Source organism: Apostichopus japonicus, chromosome 8, assembly GCF_037975245.1.
Source record: "Apostichopus japonicus isolate 1M-3 chromosome 8, ASM3797524v1, whole genome shotgun sequence".
Taxonomy (NCBI): Eukaryota; Metazoa; Echinodermata; class Holothuroidea; order Aspidochirotida; family Stichopodidae; genus Apostichopus; species Apostichopus japonicus.
The window spans coordinates 25,170,060-25,189,157 of record NC_092568.1 but is presented as its reverse complement, the minus strand read 5'-3'; the positions used below and the strand labels follow the sequence as shown (position 1 = coordinate 25,189,157).

General features: G+C 36.6%; 2 protein-coding genes across 4 annotated transcripts; one reads left to right on the top strand and one right to left on the bottom strand.

The window, feature by feature from the left end:
- The first annotated feature begins 697 nt into the window (after positions 1-697).
- LOC139970552 (neuronal acetylcholine receptor subunit alpha-9-II-like) lies at positions 698-7,843 on the top strand. The gene is made up of 6 exons (XM_071976336.1): positions 698-883; positions 2,085-2,230; positions 2,691-2,845; positions 3,536-3,788; positions 4,901-5,195; positions 7,290-7,843. The coding sequence occupies exons 1-6, from the start codon at positions 823-825 to the stop codon at positions 7,841-7,843; spliced, it is 1,464 nt and encodes a 487-aa protein (XP_071832437.1). The 5' UTR covers positions 698-822.
- On the bottom strand, positions 7,492-18,098 carry LOC139971530 (uncharacterized). Of its 3 annotated transcripts, none has more exons than XM_071978087.1 (4): positions 17,075-18,098; positions 13,737-14,234; positions 11,023-11,188; positions 7,492-7,632 (listed from the first exon to the last, which is right to left on the bottom strand). In XM_071978087.1, the coding sequence occupies exons 2-3, from the start codon at positions 14,143-14,145 to the stop codon at positions 11,025-11,027; spliced, it is 573 nt and encodes a 190-aa protein (XP_071834188.1). In that variant the 5' UTR covers positions 14,146-14,234; positions 17,075-18,098; the 3' UTR covers positions 7,492-7,632; positions 11,023-11,024. The 3 variants fall into 3 exon arrangements, with proteins under 3 accessions (XP_071834188.1, XP_071834186.1, XP_071834187.1); XM_071978085.1 differs by lacking the exon at positions 17,075-18,098 and adding an exon at positions 15,398-16,641; XM_071978086.1 differs by lacking the exon at positions 17,075-18,098 and adding an exon at positions 15,398-16,648 and having other exon boundaries at positions 7,496-7,632; positions 11,005-11,188.
- Positions 18,099-19,098: the final 1,000 nt, after the last annotated feature.

Genomic DNA, 19,098 nt, shown 5'->3' with positions numbered 1-19,098 from the left:
ATGTTGAATTTTCCCCTTTTGTAAGCCTCACCTTCTTTAATTTGAGTAAAATTATGTTGTAGTGCTTTTTTCTCGTGCCAAACCGATTCCAGAAGAGTGAGCCCTGGATAAGTGTAAGTGGTACTAACACTTATCTAGCGTCATAATTTCATTGTGTAACATGATGTACTTCTCATTCCACTGCCAAGTATTGCTTACGAAGGTCACAAGAGGACCGAAAATTTCCAATATATTTAAGTTCTTAAACAATACCCATTATTTGTCAATTATGAGTCATATCATATTTCTCTGCTTTTGTCTAATAATATATTTCTTTTGGCGTACACGTGGATTTTATTTATTTTTTCAACGGAATAAAGAAGTTTGTTCTCAAGTTGTAAACAGTAAACAATCAGTACTAAAACAAGACCCAAACATCGAAACAAACAACTTCATAAAACAGGCTTTTATATTACGAACTGCAGCTGTTTCGATACACATGGCTTCGCTTCGTTTGTTATAACCTGGCTTATACTATAAAAAAAACCGTCTCTTGAATTCCTGCAGTCAAAAAAAGAGAAAAGAAAAAGAAAAGGACGCTCACCATTGCCACTCGTTTGATTAACTAGCCATGCACGAAAAATACTCATATACAACTTATTTACTGCTGTATGTATATACAGCATATACAACAAGTAATATATATGATACGGACAGTAGTACAAGCACAACAAATCATCATATACTTAATGATATATATTGAAGTTTGCAGAGCTATCTAAATATACAATGAGTGTACGAGTATTGTTTGAGGATATATATATATAACAGAAAGGGAGACAAATGCACATCGGTGACATGTGGAGTCCAATCATAGTGTTGTATTGTCTATTTGCGACCGTCGGTAAGTGATTCTAAAACCTTTAAACCAAGATTAATCATATTTTTACGAAGTTTGATAACATTTCGAACATAATCTCTCTTTTCTTTAACCGTATCACATACTTCTTATTGATGAAACCACAACATAATCGTAGCCTCGGGCAACCTGGAAACTTAATCAGTGCGTTATTGCAAAAACACTGATTTAGCGAAAACGAATATTGCACAAATTGCTAAGGTTTTTTCTTGATTGGTTGAAATCTATATGTAGAAAAGTAATTGCTGTTAGTTGTAGGAAGCATCAATGTGCATTATAAAGTGTAAAATGCATGCTTAAAGGGCATGTATGCTTGGTTTAACTCACTATTATAGGCATGATGCATTTGATAACATATCCTCCTTCAGTTCATCGACAAGGTTTCATTCAACATCGAGTGTGTTGTTATCATCATTTAGAACAGGCTTGAAAGATGAACGACGGACATGTATACATGTATTAAAATAACAATTGGAAGTTTTTCATTGATTATACAAATGACAATTCACAAAACTATCGTTTCTTATCATATTCTTGTATTTATAAAATCATCTCTGTTTGTTGCTGTTAATTGCAGTTATATTATTTTAATAATAGAGCTAAAGGATTGCAACCAATCAACTCAGCAGGAAACTGTAAATGCCATCTCGAAAGCTTCAACGATTTCTTTTCGTCAAATCTTAATCGACCCATTAAATATATATATATATATATATATATATATATATATATATATATATATATATATATATATATATATATATATATATATATATATATATATATATATACATATAATGCAGGAGCATGGAAACATGGAATGATAGAAACGTTACCTATTACTTCGGTAGTAGGATCATGAAATATTACATGTCGCTTCCATATAGTGGAATAATTTAAAGCATTAACAGGTGCTGTGGCCGAGAGGATGGATAGAGTGTGGATAAAGGCGGTGGCATTTGAAGCAATGAGGCTTAGCAATCTAGAGGTTCGGGGGTGCGATCCCCGGCCGGGTCATAGTAAGGCGGGTTTTTCATCCCAGAGCAATCTACGGTTTTTTTTTGGGTTCGAAAAGGGCTCATTTTCACAACAGTGCAGTAATACATTGGGTTCTTCCTTGAGTGCATGCAGGAAGGTGCGATCACGTGGGACATGACATCCTTTCGTTGTTGTTTTATATTGCCAGGGATGATTCAAGGTGGCAGCACCGATAGGACCTTGGTGGATAGGCTGATTCTTAACTATGGACCAAAAACCATAATCCCGAAAAGAGCTACAGATTCACCGATTAACGTGACCATACGATGGAAACCATATCAAATTGTCAACTTGGTGAGTCACGAGTATAGCTGTAAGGAGGGAACATACGCATGTGTGAAACAACTTATAGGCTCTTAATATATACATATCAAACGAGGGAGAAGGCGGATCACCTTAATTGTAGCAGGTTATTGAGATTTCACTTTAACTGACGTTATTGCATCTCTCTTTATACAAGAATCCTGGTCTTTCTCTTTACACTAACACCTAGCTCCATGCTGCAGTATTTTTTTTTTTTTGCTTTTATGCTTCTTATTTTTTTTTCGCCTCTGTTTTTGCACAATTTACGAAGGTTTCAGTAACGTTGGCTATAGGTAATTGTCTCTTGCAACTCTCCTATGTGCAAATAGTTTGCGATTGAGCTTTACTGCATGTTCACACTTTCTCGATCGGCACCGTAGTCTCGGTTAACCGTCCCATCGGTGACCACGGCAGCAAAGACTTCACCGTTTTGTTGATAATTGAGTTGCAGGATGAGTACCATCAACAACTAGTGTTATCCGCCGCATTGAAACTGCAATGGCATGATGACTATCTCAAATGGAATCCTTTGGAGAATAGAAACAACACTCAAGTCGAAATCTTCATAAATGACGTGTGGCTACCGGATCTTTCTTTACATAATAAGTAAGTCTGATGACGATGACTAGGGGTGCTAGGGCGCTTTTTGTGGCGTGACCCAGAGTTGGGTCGGGGGGGGGGGGAATAGTGGGCACGTGCCGCCAGTTTTGCCCCTCACTCTTTGTTTTATTTGTATGTGTGTGTGTATGTTTGTATGTCATCGTGTGTTAGTCTGTGCTTGCTTGCTTTTTAATTTTATTTCACGATAAGCAAGGCAAATCATAGTTTTAGTTTTTTTCCTTCTAAATATAACACTCATATTCACTTCCTCGTAGGCCTACTACACAAAGTTGCACATAATGCTATATTATACAGCCACAGTTTAAATACAACAATTGTCCATTTCTGTTCAAGTCAATTATTTATCAGACCCTTAACCTTCACCGCGCTCCTTGAGTATTTCTAGAATTTTACTTCACGCCTATTTAAGTACTGCAATATTGACTGGGTTACCACTTATGGAAATTTGAAAAAATATCTCGAGAACATCAAATGATACAGACATTGACCCGCTACTAATAAAAGTATTTTCGATTGCCTGTTAAAGAGGCCTGTTAGAGTTTGTGCCTTGTCTGTTCATGATAATACAAGGAAGTACTATTTCTTGCAGTATAAACTTCTCACTGAAGAGTAACTCTGTATGAAGAAACTTGAACTTAATGTAAATTACCCTCTTTTCCTTTTTTTTTTTTGCAGCGTAGATAAAAAATTCACTAGCCATCCAAAAGCGGACTCGGGCAGAGTTCTAAAGGTCACACATGATGGTGACGTTACTTGGTTTACACCCATCATTACTACCACTAAGTGTGTACAAGAAGCGTACTACTTCCCATTAGATCGGCAAATATGCAATTTAACTTTTGGTTCTTGGCTATACGACGCCACACAAGTCAAAATATCGGCATCATTTGATGACGATGCTATGGAATTTGTCTTTAAGTCCGATAAGGTGAGTTCTGCGCATGATCAGCTTTTGGAACGAAAACCATAAAATAACAAATGTGTTCCACGTTGTCCATATATACCACCTCTGTATATCATTAGGCGTTACCGCTGGGGTGGCTTCATTATATTAATACCAGTGCAAAGCGAAGTGTCGAGTGCCGGCTCTATAACCCCCCCCCCCCCCCAGTTCACTTTGTATCCATTATTTATTATAGTTGATTTAGTCAGGGGAAGTCTCTAACACTTCCCTGATTAAGTAAGTTCAAAATTACATTTTAACATATCTTGTTTCACAATCTTCTGCTGGCAGTGTCATACACGGTGACAGTTAGAAGTGAAACATAAGGAACGTGTAAACTGAAGCTGTTGTTAGTTTACTAAAAGCCTCACTGTGTATGCAAGTACAAATAAATTTAGTCGTAATATTTTTGCAAACGAAAGAAAAACATCAAGTACACATTCAATTTGCGGGACTGAATAGTTTCTCTATCGGATGAAATGTCCAATCAATGAGTCATGTGAATATGAATTTGTTCCAACACTGAATTCTAGCACAACGCAAAGTGGAGATTTCATGATCATTTCATTATCACATGGAAAGGGACCTTACCAGGAACAAACGCACACACATACGCACACACACACGCATGTTGGTTTTACATTCCAACCGAGGACCCCATTGTATTTTCCATTGTTCAAATCCACGTACCCTAACCTTAACAATACCCCATACAATAGAAATTCTTCCGAGGACGTGGTGATTCTTTAGATATCACAACCGAGGACCTGGAATTCTTTTGTTCAAGTCCTCGGTCAGATAGAAAAACAAACGCACACACGGATATATATATATATATATATATATATATATATATATATATATATATATATATATATATATATACACACACACACATGTATGTGAACTACAAGGTTACTCTACAACGGCGGCCATTTTTCTAACCCCCTCCTTTTTAGTTTGGATCTATATATATAAATATATATATATATATATATATATATATATATATGTGTGTGTGTGAGGGTGTGTGTGTATTAATTCTAGTGTACAGTTTATGAAGATGATATCAATACTTTTACCACTTCTTTCGACAGGTTTGGGATCTGACAGAGTTTGACGCGGTTGCTTATGAAAAAAAGTATGCTTGCTGCGAAAACGCATGGTCTCTAGTGAACTACAAGGTTACTCTACAACGGCGGCCATTTTTCTATCTTCTAATCATCTGTTTCCCGTGTGTGTTGCTGTCGTTATTAGTACTTGCTGTCTTCTGGGCCCCACACGAAGCTGGAGAAAAAATATCCATGGCAATTCAAAACCTGCTTGCTCTCCTTTTATTTCATCAACTGGCAGCACAATTGAGACCGCCATCAAGCAGCGTCCAACTGTTCGGTAACTAATAATTATCACCACGAAAGGTTGATTAAAAATGATTGATAATTGATACAATAGCAGTACACAATTTCTTACTATTTTAAGGGGAGGGGTTGGGGGGGTTAAGATGAATTCATTAAGGAATGCAGGCAATAATGTCTTCGACGACCGCAGGGCTACGCCCCCTCTTTTATAATCTGGATCAGACCTTGATTACTACATTAGTACTACATTAGTACATAATTCTCCATTTCTTTTAGTGGAGTATTATAGCTATGGAGAGGTGCGAGGGGCTAATCCTGAGTACGTCATCAATAATATACATACTCTACCACGGGGGAGGGCTACAGTGAAGATTGCATGCAATGGAAGCGACGATGCCGTAACAGTTAAGGATGTATTACTCCGGTAGAATATGAACATATTTGAGTACAAACAAATATTCAGAAAGTTCCACATTTGTTTATATCCGTCATGTTAGAATACTCTGTCACCATTTAGGACCAATATAAAAACTACTATAAAGAATACATATATTTCATGTTTTCCCTCGCTATGTTTCGGAGACGTATTAATAGGTTTTGAAAACCCTTTATGTGGGCTGCAGAGTATTTGCTCGCACAGCGTACTTTGTCCCGTGTCTCCTATCGTATATATATATATATATATATAAATATATATATAATATATATATATAATGTATTACTATGTAATTAGGGCATACGTCCAGGGAACGATACAGAACTATAATCTGGCCGATCATAAAAGACTGCTTTAAAAGTCTCGGATAATGATTATGGTTTCGTAAAACTTTTGAAATCTTTCTTAAACCGTTTCAATATAGCCATTTCCGTCACAATAGTTTGGTCATCCCTTGCTCTGGTTGTTATGCATCCAAGCAAAGCAAACAAGGAAAAATAAGACTGCTAAAACATATGAAATGTTATGAAGTATAGTCCTTGTCATCTGATACAAATATTATAACCAATGAAATTGCCAGGCTGTGAAAAAATTACACGTCACACCACACCGATGGATATGCGGGTATAACATTGAATGTTAGCAATTCCCTCCTCACATGGTATCAATAAGTCCCCTGCGTAACACACCGATGCTATAGGAGCCGAGTCAATATTTCCTTTCATTCAACCCAGGGTATCCCAATTGGTCACGTTGATAGCCTGCACTTCTGGTCGTTATGGCTTCATGTTGCGAAAATACACTGATGTGGTAAAACTTCTATTACGAATCTTTAACCAAATTATTAAAGCCATGTTTGAACCACTATATCGTGTAATATACCGTACAAAGCTATATTGCAGCCATGATATTGTCAATGGTCAAAGTTGGCGACGGCTATGAAATGAATCTGTTTCTTCTATATATGGTGTATTGGTAAATGATTTTGTAAACGGGATACGGTTTGTGACGGATCAAATATATAATCAATAAAAGCAAAACATAAATAATAACTTCAATGTAGTACAGTTGAGCAATGCGGCCACACACACATATATATATATGTATTTATATATATATATATTAATTTTAATTTGCAGTTTGTATACTTTACACATGCATTTCTAGCAGTTAATGATGGTTAATTTCCATTTTGCTTTCTGTTTGTCCTGTTAATTGTAAAATCGTTCATAAAGGTTTAGAATTTTTCATAATATAAATAATCGTATATGATTGCTACAAATTCCAATGGCCAATTACCCCCGACAATACACTGAAAAGAAACCGAAAAGGATGGAGATTTTTCTGTATTTGTTTCATTCAATTTAATCTTTATTGCGGTGATAAAAATTTTTCTTGAATCGTTATAAACCAACCTGATAATTCCGTTGTAGATTAAGTATATAGGTATAGACTAATATTTTTCTCCTTTCCAATCATCATATGTTACAGAATTGAAAAAAAAAGTTAATTATTGTATAATGCATTTCTTCAGATTTCGGTGCTAATCAAAAAGCTTTTAGCCAATCAGCATGGCTAATGAGGTATCCAATAAAAAAACAAAAAAACATATACTTATATCCCATTGTTTGCTTAGCATTAATATGTCTGTATTTCAAATTTTAGTTTCTTTTCTCTCTTTTCATATTTCAGATGTATACGTTTTGACGATGATATTTTTATCGTGTTCCAGCGTGGCTAGTTCTGTTTTAGTCCGTTCCCTATACTTCGGCAAAGGTATCAGTCTTCCACCTATTCTGCTACGGAGGCTAACCCATTCCAAATTTTGTACAATGTTAATCGAGGTGTCCACTACTGCGACAGAACTCCAAGAAATGGAGGAACACCAGCCCGACGGTTGCGGGGAAGATGAAGATCTGTCCTCGGAGCTGTTACCGGCCACCTGGCGATCTAAATCCAGCGCAGCAACATCTTCATTTGAGATGGGAATCCACGGTGGTGATGATGATGATGATGATGTTAATAATGGACATACCTATGGTGCATTAGCGATTTACATCATGTTGAAGAAAGAACAAAAGAAACAATGGTTGAACTGGGAGAAAATACAAGCAGAACACAGGTATAAGAGAGAATGGAAATTATTGGCCAATGTGATAGACAGGATCACGTTCCTGATACATTTCGTTGTAACTGTTTGTACAACAGCTTATGTATATCTCGAGGTATTGTCACGCCAAGATTGAAAAGGGTGTATATCGCTGACCTCTACCAGAGGTAGAGGTCAGTGGTGTATATTAATATGGTTTGCAAGCGGGAGGGAGATGTGATATTATCACACCTCCGTGGTCTTAGAAACTAAAACCTTAACTGATATGTGAAGCGACTCTTCAAATGACCTTTCTCATGCAGAATATGAACTACTTACGAAGGCTTGAAAGATCACAAAATGATCAGTATTGGTCTCAATTGTCGATGTGCTAGACAATTGCTAGATATTTTCAATCGTAATTTCTAGCTGGTTCTACATTTCCAAAGTAGCTTCAGTGACGAAAAATAATTCGTTAATTCGTAATTTGTTAAAGCATATTTGGGGCCAAAAACTGATGACCTTTTGAGGGGCCCTATGTCCGTTTAAATATTACGCTTGTTTGGCTAGTGCAGGTTTACAATATGCACCTACGATTATAAACTGGACAGATACAGTGTTTTGAGATATTAATAGTAGTGTATCTAGTGCAAATTACTTCAATAAATATTTGTAATGAGTTCATTTAATGAGACATTCAACAAAACTAAAATCAATAAAAAAAACACGAGAAAATGTCACTAGCTACCACACTAATAGACTGTTGACACTTAGCACCTCAAGACGCACTGATATAATATGCACATTGTATAACATTAAGATGCAGTCTTTCTAGTCTTAAGAGTACCTATATGTTGTTTATCGGCTGAGTGAAGCAGTTTCAGAGATTTCTATTGAGCTTCTGTAGGCGATATATATTCCATGCTCTGTGTGTTTCATTATTTATAAATCTTTCACTTAATGTAAATGTTTATTGCACCGCCTCAGACCTAAATTCGTCTTACCTATCTTCCTCTCTGTCTCTTGCTTAAGTGGGAGATTTATTGCACCGAATGTACTAAACTGTCCCGAGTAGCCTGATGTCATATGATGGACAGTATTGTCACAGGTTTACGGTGAACGTCATAAATGATTTGTCGCAGTTCATCTACATATGATAGGTCTTAATATACACAATGTATTAGAAAATTAAATTGTCCGAAATTTCACATATTCTGTCATTGGCACTGCATTTTTTGAATAAATAGCATTGTGTAAGTTTTCTATTGATGTTTGCTATTTCTTCTGAGTCGCTGACATAATGTCGTCTGCTGTGATATGTCCAGTCTCCTTGGCACAAACTACCGATACTTATATGTATATATAATGACTTAGGAAAGAGCGTATATTTATCAATAGGAGATATCAAAGTCCAATACAAGGCAATCTTCCATTCTTAAAGTAAATATTATTTATCAAAACGATATGTTATGAAGTCTCCTTGGCACATACTACCGATACTTATATGTTATATATAATGACTTAGGAAAGAGCGTATGTTTATCAAAAGAAGATATCAAAATCCAAGACAATGCAATCTTCCATTCTTAAAGTAAATATTATTTATCAAAAAAGAAAGTAAAACAACGGAAAACATAGGTCTGCTTGGGAGGCATATGTGGTCTTGAATACGACTGAATTGTATCACACATTAAACTTAATTTATCCGATTAAGTTACCCGTTCTGCCTTAATATGCAACTGATCAACTCTGTCCGAAACTGTAGTGCCGAGTAACCTATATATAAACACGTTCCTGAAATTTCTTGTCGTACAGCTTTGGGGTTATTAACCTTGATATTATAGTTACTGGTAATGAGGCTCTGTATCTTGTTAATAATGCATGCTACTGATATCAAACCGATGTTTCTTCAATAAGTTCCTTTTTTAATCAACAAATACATTATTGATAAGTTCTATACAGATTCCTGTTCGGGCAATGCTAGTTCAATGTCAACAGGCAATGAATTTCTTATATCCAATTTGATATTTGAAGGAAATGACTTAATATCGATGCTAAGAAACGATCATAACTGCCGTTACATTAAATATTCTTGGCCTTCCTTTTTTTTTTGCAGAATCACGAAATCGTAGAGTGAATGCAAAATTCTTCCGACTGAGATATAGGTCATAGTATAAAACTTTATGGAAAAGCCAGAGTCGGATCCAAGATTTTACACAGGGTGTGGCTTTCTGAGTTTGATGAAGGCGACTGCTATGGCAGTGGGGGTCTTCTCCCAGGAATTACCCATACCAAAGGTTAGACTTAAAATGGTACATTCTGGGGCATATTTGTGGATAGAAATTAGGTCTAAACAGAAGTTTGTGCTATCAATTACTTTTGAATTTTTGAAAAAAAAAAACAACAACTGAAGTTTTTCCTCAGACTGTGGTGGGGATGGGGGTGGGGAGGGGGATATAGCCCTCTTTTGCGCACGCCATTGACTAAGAACTATTGTATGTTGATTAAATGATGGGAAATGTTTAATAGAAAGTAATTAAGTAAGGGGATGAGATTGAAAGTAGCTTTCCATCTATATTAAGACAAACTTAACCTGATATAGTTCAGCAACTGAGTTAGAAGTTAAGCGCAAAATATGATGATGATGATGATGATGATGATGATGATGATGATGATGATGATGATGATGATGATGATGATGATGATGATGATGATGATGATGATGATGATGATGATGATGATGATGATGATGATGATGATGATGATGATGATGATGATGATGATGATGATGATGATGATGATGATGATGATGATGATGATGATGATGATGATGAAGATATTATGATATTCTACAAACTGTTTTCATATTCATCATTACTTACTAACTAACCCCTTGAACTTTTTTCCGTGAGATGAATCTTTAATGTTAATATCATTATATATCATACATATGTCAATTATACAAAACTCTCAAATGTGTTAAAGCCACAACTTTGTACGTCTGCAGAGGCTGTGTCACGAAAATAAAGGGATTAATCGTCAGTCGGAGATTGAACTAATGTATAAATGGATACATAAATGAAACATAAAAACACGGCGATATCGACTTCCAAGCCCCCCACCCCCCCCCGTCCTTAACCTGCGCCACTGGATCTGCCTGTGATATGTAACACATTTCATATTCAAACCAACATGCCAGTCACGCATTAAAGCAGAAGCTTAAAGGCAAACTCATTTGTCTTCCACGCTGTCACATTGTCATAACTATTTTCAATTAAACAGAGGCATGGAGTGACCTATACAAGGTCTAACATATACCATTAGAAGCGTGATTACTTTCATGACTGCCACGGTTCGTCTTTGGGTATATCAGTCTCCGCCACTTTGTCTTGACCTCGGAACCATCTAGGTACCACCGAAGACTTAACGGCTTGCCAAATGGTGTCACTAGTCACTTCCTGAATGGTCGGGTCCGTGATCACATTCTGTGTAACTTGCTTTCCTGTTTAACAAGATAGAAGAAAAGCTGAAAACGATGATGATCAAAAAAGGAGTGGGGAGGAGGAGGGGGCGGGGGAGGGGGAGGAGGAGGCGGGGAGGGGAGGGGGAGGAGGAGAAGGCGGGGGAAGGGGGAGCTGTTCTCATTTCAATTACGGATCTGTGACAAAGCGAAACTGTTAACGGGCACCACTTTGGGGAGGAGCTATAACAGCTATAGTTGTACGTATTATACGTGACTATGTTCTTGCATTGTTTCCAGCCTTTATCAGTTCAATATATATGCTGCTTTCTGTATGAAGATTCTGCAATGAGTATCTGATTCGATATCTTCCGTTTACAAATATATGTTCTATGCTTCACATGAAACGAGCCGTAAAGTGAATGTATACAATTCATTCTGACTATTTGTGTAGATTGCGCACTATATACTTCTAAATAGAATGTACGGTACTTTTCAATCATACCATATTCGTAGTTTTTTTTCATCTCTCTCTCTCTGTGTTGGCCTAATTATAAACTGGTTTCACTAAAGATTAATAGTTGGACTGAAATTTCAAGTGATAGGTTCGATAAGTTGCAATTACTAGAAATCGCATCGTTGTAAGAGCTCATTGCGGGGGAGAGCAAAACTCTTTTTTTTTCTTGTCATGTCTATAGCCTATAACCTAAGTCATGACATAAATATATACATGCATTAACACACACGTTCTCTATTATAGTTGTGACCAATAAAGCCATTGTTATCACTTCAAATCGGGCATTTGTGTGTTTTGCCCATTATAACAAAACATAAGGATCACAGAAAACCTATTAACTTCACGTAAACGGTAGTTAACTTTCTCGTTTACTTGGTTTTTGAAAATATTTTTCTCCGTATTTCGCACCAACAAATACCAGAACTTTATGAAGTAACAGCGCTACATTTAATACACCCGAAGTTGTTATAGAAATCATTGTTATCTACTGTATGCAGTATATATATAGAATGTCATCTCATTTTACAATAGCTGTTGAAGTGATATATACAGATCTCATCCGTATACGGATGTTATGACATTAGAGCACCATCGGTTCAGAACGCCCATGAATCTATATAATTAAGCATATATGCCACAGTGGCTTTCAGGGTAAAAGCCATTTCAGGAGTTTTTATCAACACGATTTTATCTGACGCCACATGGTTGCGCAAAATAATTTTACCTCTTCCTTTGTCGATACTGAAAATATTAAAGCGCTTAAACATTCCCGGTCCCCCCTCTCACCCTCTCAATAAAAAAGCTTCAAACAGTGAGCATGGATCAAAAGGAAAAGGCAACATAAGATATATAATTATATATATTAATTAACTGTACACTATGGCAGTCTTGAGCGAGCGATATTAATGCTAAACTAAGTTATAAAAGGATTTAATCTAGTTTCGTTAACTACACTTCATTTTATAGCGCGGCATTCCGTGAACTGTTTACATCATTTCGTACTAAAATTCTGTATCAGTGCAGCTCATTTGCTTGACTAATCGAGCTTCACTTAAAGAAGAAGAAGAAGAAGGCGTGCAAGCAAGCAAGGCTCATGTATCCAAACTTCCAAACAATGCGTCTGTGTGTGGAATTGCTTTATCTGTTTATTTCCATACATACATACATAGGTTTGATGGAACGGTATAGAGCGAGAAAATAAAAGCAATGTGAAACCTTAAACCTGATGGTATCGCCGTAAAACATACCACATGTAGAGCAGCTTGTATATATATAACGGATTATGTCTCAACACACCCATTACTATCTATCTCGAGAAAGTTGAAGGCATGGCATATACTTTTGAAAGTGCAGTTCTCCCTTGAAAATAAATATCAGTTTACTTGACAGGAAGTGTATCCAAAATCTTTTAGCTTCTAGTGAATGAGAGATGGATTATCAAGTTCATGAAACTACATAATTTAGCTGTCTGTCAATCGTTACTATATAACGCTACCCCTGGAAGTTTATGGATTTATGTCTCTAAAGACTGCATGATACTGATGATATCAGATTGTCCTGTAGTCTATCTAAGACAGTAAGACTCATGAATAATTCATCGGTAGATGCTGAATGCATGCCCAGTTGGGAAGAGATTAAAGTGTACGGTTCGTATCAGCATCAAGTAATTTTCCAGTCTGGCTGTGGATGTATTCGTTAACAATTCTGCTGCAAAGCCTTCAAATGTATTGGTTGAAACATCACTACATTCGATATAGACAGGTATAGACAGTCAACATGAAGTCATTGCTACTGACGTAAGTAACATTCGCCAAGCGAAGCATGACGTCACAGCTTCTGCAATTCACAGTGAGTCTATCATTCGGAAATATCCCGTACAGAGTACCAGCGTATCTTTAAGTCATCAAACAACCGTCCAACAGAACAAACAACACTCCACTCCGGCCACACCTTAATCCCATCCAGCCCTTTACCTTAATCCCTGCCCAATCCATTCATTGTTATCTAGAAAAGCGCCACCGTAAAGAATAACGCAAGACCAAGGTGTGTCATATTGAAAAATCAAAAACTTACCCAAAGACGTTGCTTGGGTAAGGACTGATTCAGATTTGATAACCTCCTTAATGAACTCGGATGTGAAGGCAATGATCTCATCTTGAGCAAAGACATCCCGAAGAAGTCCCTTAACAGCTTCCTTAGTTCCATCATCTTGTAAAATGTCATGCAATGCAGATTTCAGAGCCGTCAAAGTAGAATGGTCACTGACAGCTTTCATTATAATTTCCTGGAAAGTCTGCCCTAGTTGAAGTCTCATCTTAGGGTCATTCATGACGTTTATCAAGAGCTGTTTGACGGCTTGTTTCGATTCTTCCCTCTGTATCACTTGTCCTATAAAGTCTGCTGCCATCCTCTGCATGTTGTCATCGTTACCGATGGCTTTTAAGAGACTTTTAGCGAACTCTTCGACTTTGCCGATGATCATTTCGTCCTCCAGGGATCTACTAGCTACTTGAGATACTTCTCCCACTACATTATCTCGGAGAGACTCCCGGAATATGTACACTGCAAGTCCTATCAAACGAAAGAGTAAATAATTTCACTAAACTTTCTTTATGACCTATATAATAGGGTTACATGAATGTAACAACAGAAACAGAAACAAGGAAACATTCCTTACTCTCATGGCATTGATGACCATAGGCGTAGGAGCCCAATTTGATTTGGTGGGGGGGGGGGGGCTGTAACGACTTGCCCGAAAAATATAACCAACATTTTTCGCGTTCAACATGTTAATTGTACATATCATATAGGCTTTTACATTAATAATGGCGAATTAGTCGGGCAAGCTTAGAACTTTTTAATTATTAAGGAGATTTTTAAACTATTCATTTCTTTTAGCTACATCATAAAAGTTTATTTTCTTTCAGTTGGTGCCCGAAAAAATTCTCAGCATATTGCCCGAATTTTCACAAAAATATTTGGTTGGGGAATACAGCCCCCCCCCCAGCTCCCCCGCCTCCTACGCCTATGTGATGACAGATTGTGTTTCGTCACTAAAATTTTACAACCTCGATGTTTCATTCGAATGTTATGAAATATTACTTTAAACCAACTGAAGTCAGCCTTAAAGGGACATTCCCATGGCAATTAATGTCACACTTATCTTACAGGGGAAAATATTCCACACTGTTAGTTGAAAACCCCATCTCAATATCTTGTTCCTAACTCGAGATATGGCTAATTGAACGTTAATCATGTATTTTGATAGGTTGGCTGCGATGTCATTATGGCAAATGTTCTTCAAAAGCTTAACTTTCCTATTATCACATTCTTGTAGGTTTATACTTGAAATGTGATACTTTTGGAACGTTTGCTTAGAGCTGTCAATATTCTCAGTATTTAGAATTGATAAAAATGTAATTTATGTTGTTGTAGAAATACTAGAAAATAGCTTTTTTCTTGTGAATAAGGAAGGCTAAATATTAAAAGAAAGTTAAATTAAGCAATCAACTTCAGCCACCGGAATATCCTTTTACCCATGGGATACACCAGTTAAAACAGCTATTAAAGATGAACAAAAATTGAAATCATGGCTGCCATGCTAGACTTAAAATATCACTGTTAGTTCGCTACATATAGTAATACACATTGATATTTAAACCTTTGAATGAAACACGGTTAGTAACCACCACTGCATGTAATACAGATATATACGGACATTTGGATTAACATACCGATGGCCCCAGCTAATGCCAATGCAATCCGAATAGTTGAATATCCTCTGTACCGTAAGGAATCTTCTAATCTTTGCAAACGTTCTAAAGCCGACGATACATCACTAGATGGTTCAGTTGAATAAGTCTGCTTTCTTATCTGTGTGGTAGCATTTGGACATAAATTTTTAATTGGAGAATGAGTGCACATTCGACCAATAGTTTTTGCTGGTTTCACAGATGACTCTGATGACCCTGCAGTCTCCAATTCTTTCCTTTTAAGATTACCCAAGCTTGATTCCTTTAAAGGATGAGTGTACATTTTGCTATAGTCTTGCAAATGTTTCATTGGACGTAATGTATATGAGGAGGCCATAGCTCTCGGTAATATAAATTGAACGCCCCGACACACATGCGCACTCAAAAACAGACTTGTGACTCCACATTTCTGAAATATTGCAACTGGTATCATAGTGAGGAGCCGGATCTGAAAAGAAAAGAAAATTGTGTAGCACCCTTGTGCTATAACGTGATGAACTAATTTTGAAGCATGAAATGGAAGACACTGGTAGTAGTAGCATGGTGGGCTCATAATTGACGCACTTAAGGATTTGATCAACGATATCTATCAAGGAAAAATCCAAATCATTCAACTGTATGTGTTTTTCACATGTGTAGTTCCTCCAAAATGTTATGATCTCAAAATATTTAAGGTTCTGTGCTTATGCACCGTACAATTGAGCAGAATTTGACCACAAAATGTCTGCCGTGTCAAGTTCTTTCATACCCCTAAATTGACACATGAGTCGATAAGGTAACTGTAGTGTAGGCCTTAGTATACATCCATTGACTTTTGATGCTGTTTGCTATGCTCTGAGACTCTAAGCTCAGACAGGTCTGGTCCCAGAGAGTAGTGTTATCATATTGAGGTAATGTTGGTTATTTTTAGAGTGTAAGATTTCCAAATGCCCAAAAATTGTGCAAAACTGGGGGTAGGGTGTTAAAAGCTTAAAAAATACCACAATTTAGTCAGCAAATAGCTTAAATGGATTCAAACTCATGAAATATGTGATTCTGCTTGACTGCAAAAAGTTTAGTTGGCCTGCTGTATCGCTACGAGTAATAATTGAAGTGCGTCAATTACGGGGGTGCGTCAATTATGAAGCCGTTACTATAGTAGTAGATACATAATTTACATGTACGCTTTCAACAAATCAAAATGCAGGCTATCGACCTAAGTTAGGCGGGGTTGGCTTATTGACTTAGAGTCTACGCACTGTATGTTAGACGAGCTTACATTCTACTTATTAGTATAAGATGGGAGTAGAGACTTGGTCAAACTATTTCCTGGCATGCTAGCCTAATTTAGTCCCAAATAACGTAGGGCTGTACATCGTTTACTTTCCTAACGCTTATCCTTAGGTTTTTGCTCATAACTTTGGCCGTATTTTGCAAAATAGAGTAATTTAGAAGGCTAACAAATTAACAATACATCCCCAACTTTTTATCTGCCTAAGGAAGCTAACGATGGACCTACTCATATGCTCAAATTTACGTTACCTAGCCTACCGTATGCCTTGACTGAGCTAGGCCTTATTACCTAGGCTAGGCCTACATGTTGTTAGTTAGACTTACTCTGGTCGAACTTAGGCCACGACTCTTTGTGTTCGAAATGCTAATAAATCGCTGAATTCTAACCTGAACTAATAACGTCCAGTAAATTGTAGACTTAGGCAGCTCCCTTGGTAGCACTGATTCCGGTTATAACATTGCAACTATGTTTTGACAAGCCGGTTCTGTAGTCTGTAGGTTGAATTCGGACTGTGTGTTCGTACATCACAGAATTTGTGCGGTGTACACTCGGTCAATGAAATGGGTACACGTTGTCAGTCCGACACATCGAGGTAAATGAATCTGGAGAAACTATCACACAGTAAATACGCGCGTACGCGCGTACCATGCATGGAGGGTCATGTGATGTGTTCCAGGGTGGTACTAATATATTACTCTCCTCATTACGCATGATGATTTCACCCAACTAGTACGTAAATGTGAATGCGTGCTTAGAGCAGCAGACGACACCTGTTACCTAGCAATAACGGTGCCTGTAGCCTAACGTGATAGCTATATTCCCGTCGAGCAGCATTAGGCTCTGTTCCATGGAGAATTCCGTGGTTGCACTGAACTAAACATTCCCCACATTTCCCATTTCTACATTCACTTATAGCAAGTAGTAATAAGGTTAGGCCATATGAGACAAAGCTTGCCCCTAGAGCTGTATTAATAAGTTAGATCTATTATGTAGAAGGCCTGCCTTCATTCAAGAGAATAAGGTTGAACGTTAGCATATTAACACTATTTCGTAGGCCTGAAGTACCAGTACCTTCTCACGCCGTTAGTTCCCATGTCCGATCCGTCTTGGTGCAAATCTTTCACGAAGTCACTAACACTGTTCTCGAACTGCTACAGAAAAATATCAGTTTGGTACCACCCTGGAACACATCACATGACCCTCCGTGCATGGTACGCGCGCACCCAATTGACATGAATCCTCCAGATTCATTTACCTCAATGGTCCGACACGTTTTCAGTCCGAAATAAAATACACGTTTTTAGTCCGAAAAAACGATTTTTCAGTCCAACACGTTTTCAGTCCGGAAATAAAATACACGTTTTCAGTCCGAAAATAAAATACACGTTTTCAGTCCGAAAATAAAATACACGTTTTCAGTACGAAAATAAAATACACGTTTTCAGTCCGAAAATAAAATACACGTTTTCAGTCCGAAAATAAAATACACGTTTTCAGTCCGAAAATAAAATACACGTTTTCAGTCCGAAAAAACGAGTTTTCAGTCCGACACGTTCTCAGTCCGAAAATAAAATCCACGTTCTCATAAAATCCACGTTCTCAGTCGGAGCTTAAATAGGCCTATATACGGTTCATTATATATATATATATATATATATATATATATATATATATATATATATATATATATATATATATATATATTATTAAATTATCATATATATATATATATATATATATATATATATATATATATATATACTTACGCTGTTCTTTTTATGTAGGTAACATTGAAAACGATATAATTAACATAAATGTTCAGTGACGGGATACGATATTGAAAATAAATCTTTATTTGCACATAATAAATTATGTTCGTTACAAGTATATATGAGGACGCGATAACTTTTAATAATATTTTAATACCTACTTCTTTCTTTTTCTTTCTGGAATACACACGTCTACGCGGAAATATTATATTCAAAACTGAAATAATTAGTCATATGATACAAACCATTTAGACACTTTCAAAATTAATCATCAAAAAAGATGATTTGTTTCTAAAAGATCTCTCTACATTTTCCTTCAAAATTTGCTTTGTATACCGTATATAGGCCATACTGAACCTTGCTCATTTTTATTAATAATAGGCATATATGCAAAGCAGTGATAAAGCCATATGACGATAAAAAATATCAATATGGAAACTTTATAAGAAAATTCTAAGAATAGATATATTTACATCAAAGTATATTTACAATGCTTGTGGTGATAATAATAATAATAAAAAAATTGTAACAATCTAAAGAGACAGCAGAAAACCTCCCGTTTATACCGCGTATTATATGTTGAGTTTATATATTGCCTGTTGAATCACTTGAATGGCCAATATATATGAACATTACTGTCT

Coding starts and splice junctions, on each gene's coding strand:
- LOC139970552 (XM_071976336.1), top strand. CDS start 823: ATGCACATCGGTGACATGTGGAGTCCAATCATAGTGTTGTATTGTCTA. Junction 884..2,084: donor TTGTCTATTTGCGACCGTCG/GTAAGTGATTCT, acceptor TTATATTGCCAG/GGATGATTCAAGGTGGCAGC. Junction 2,231..2,690: donor CATATCAAATTGTCAACTTG/GTGAGTCACGAG, acceptor ATTGAGTTGCAG/GATGAGTACCATCAACAACT.
- LOC139971530 (XM_071978086.1), bottom strand. CDS start 15,968: ATGAGCCCACCATGCTACTACTACCAGTGTCTTCCATTTCATGCTTCA. Junction 14,235..15,397: donor GGCATTAGCTGGGGCCATCG/GTATGTTAATCC, acceptor TTCGTTTGATAG/GACTTGCAGTGTACATATTC. Junction 11,189..13,736: donor TACCCAAGCAACGTCTTTGG/GTAAGTTTTTGA, acceptor CTTGTTAAACAG/GAAAGCAAGTTACACAGAAT.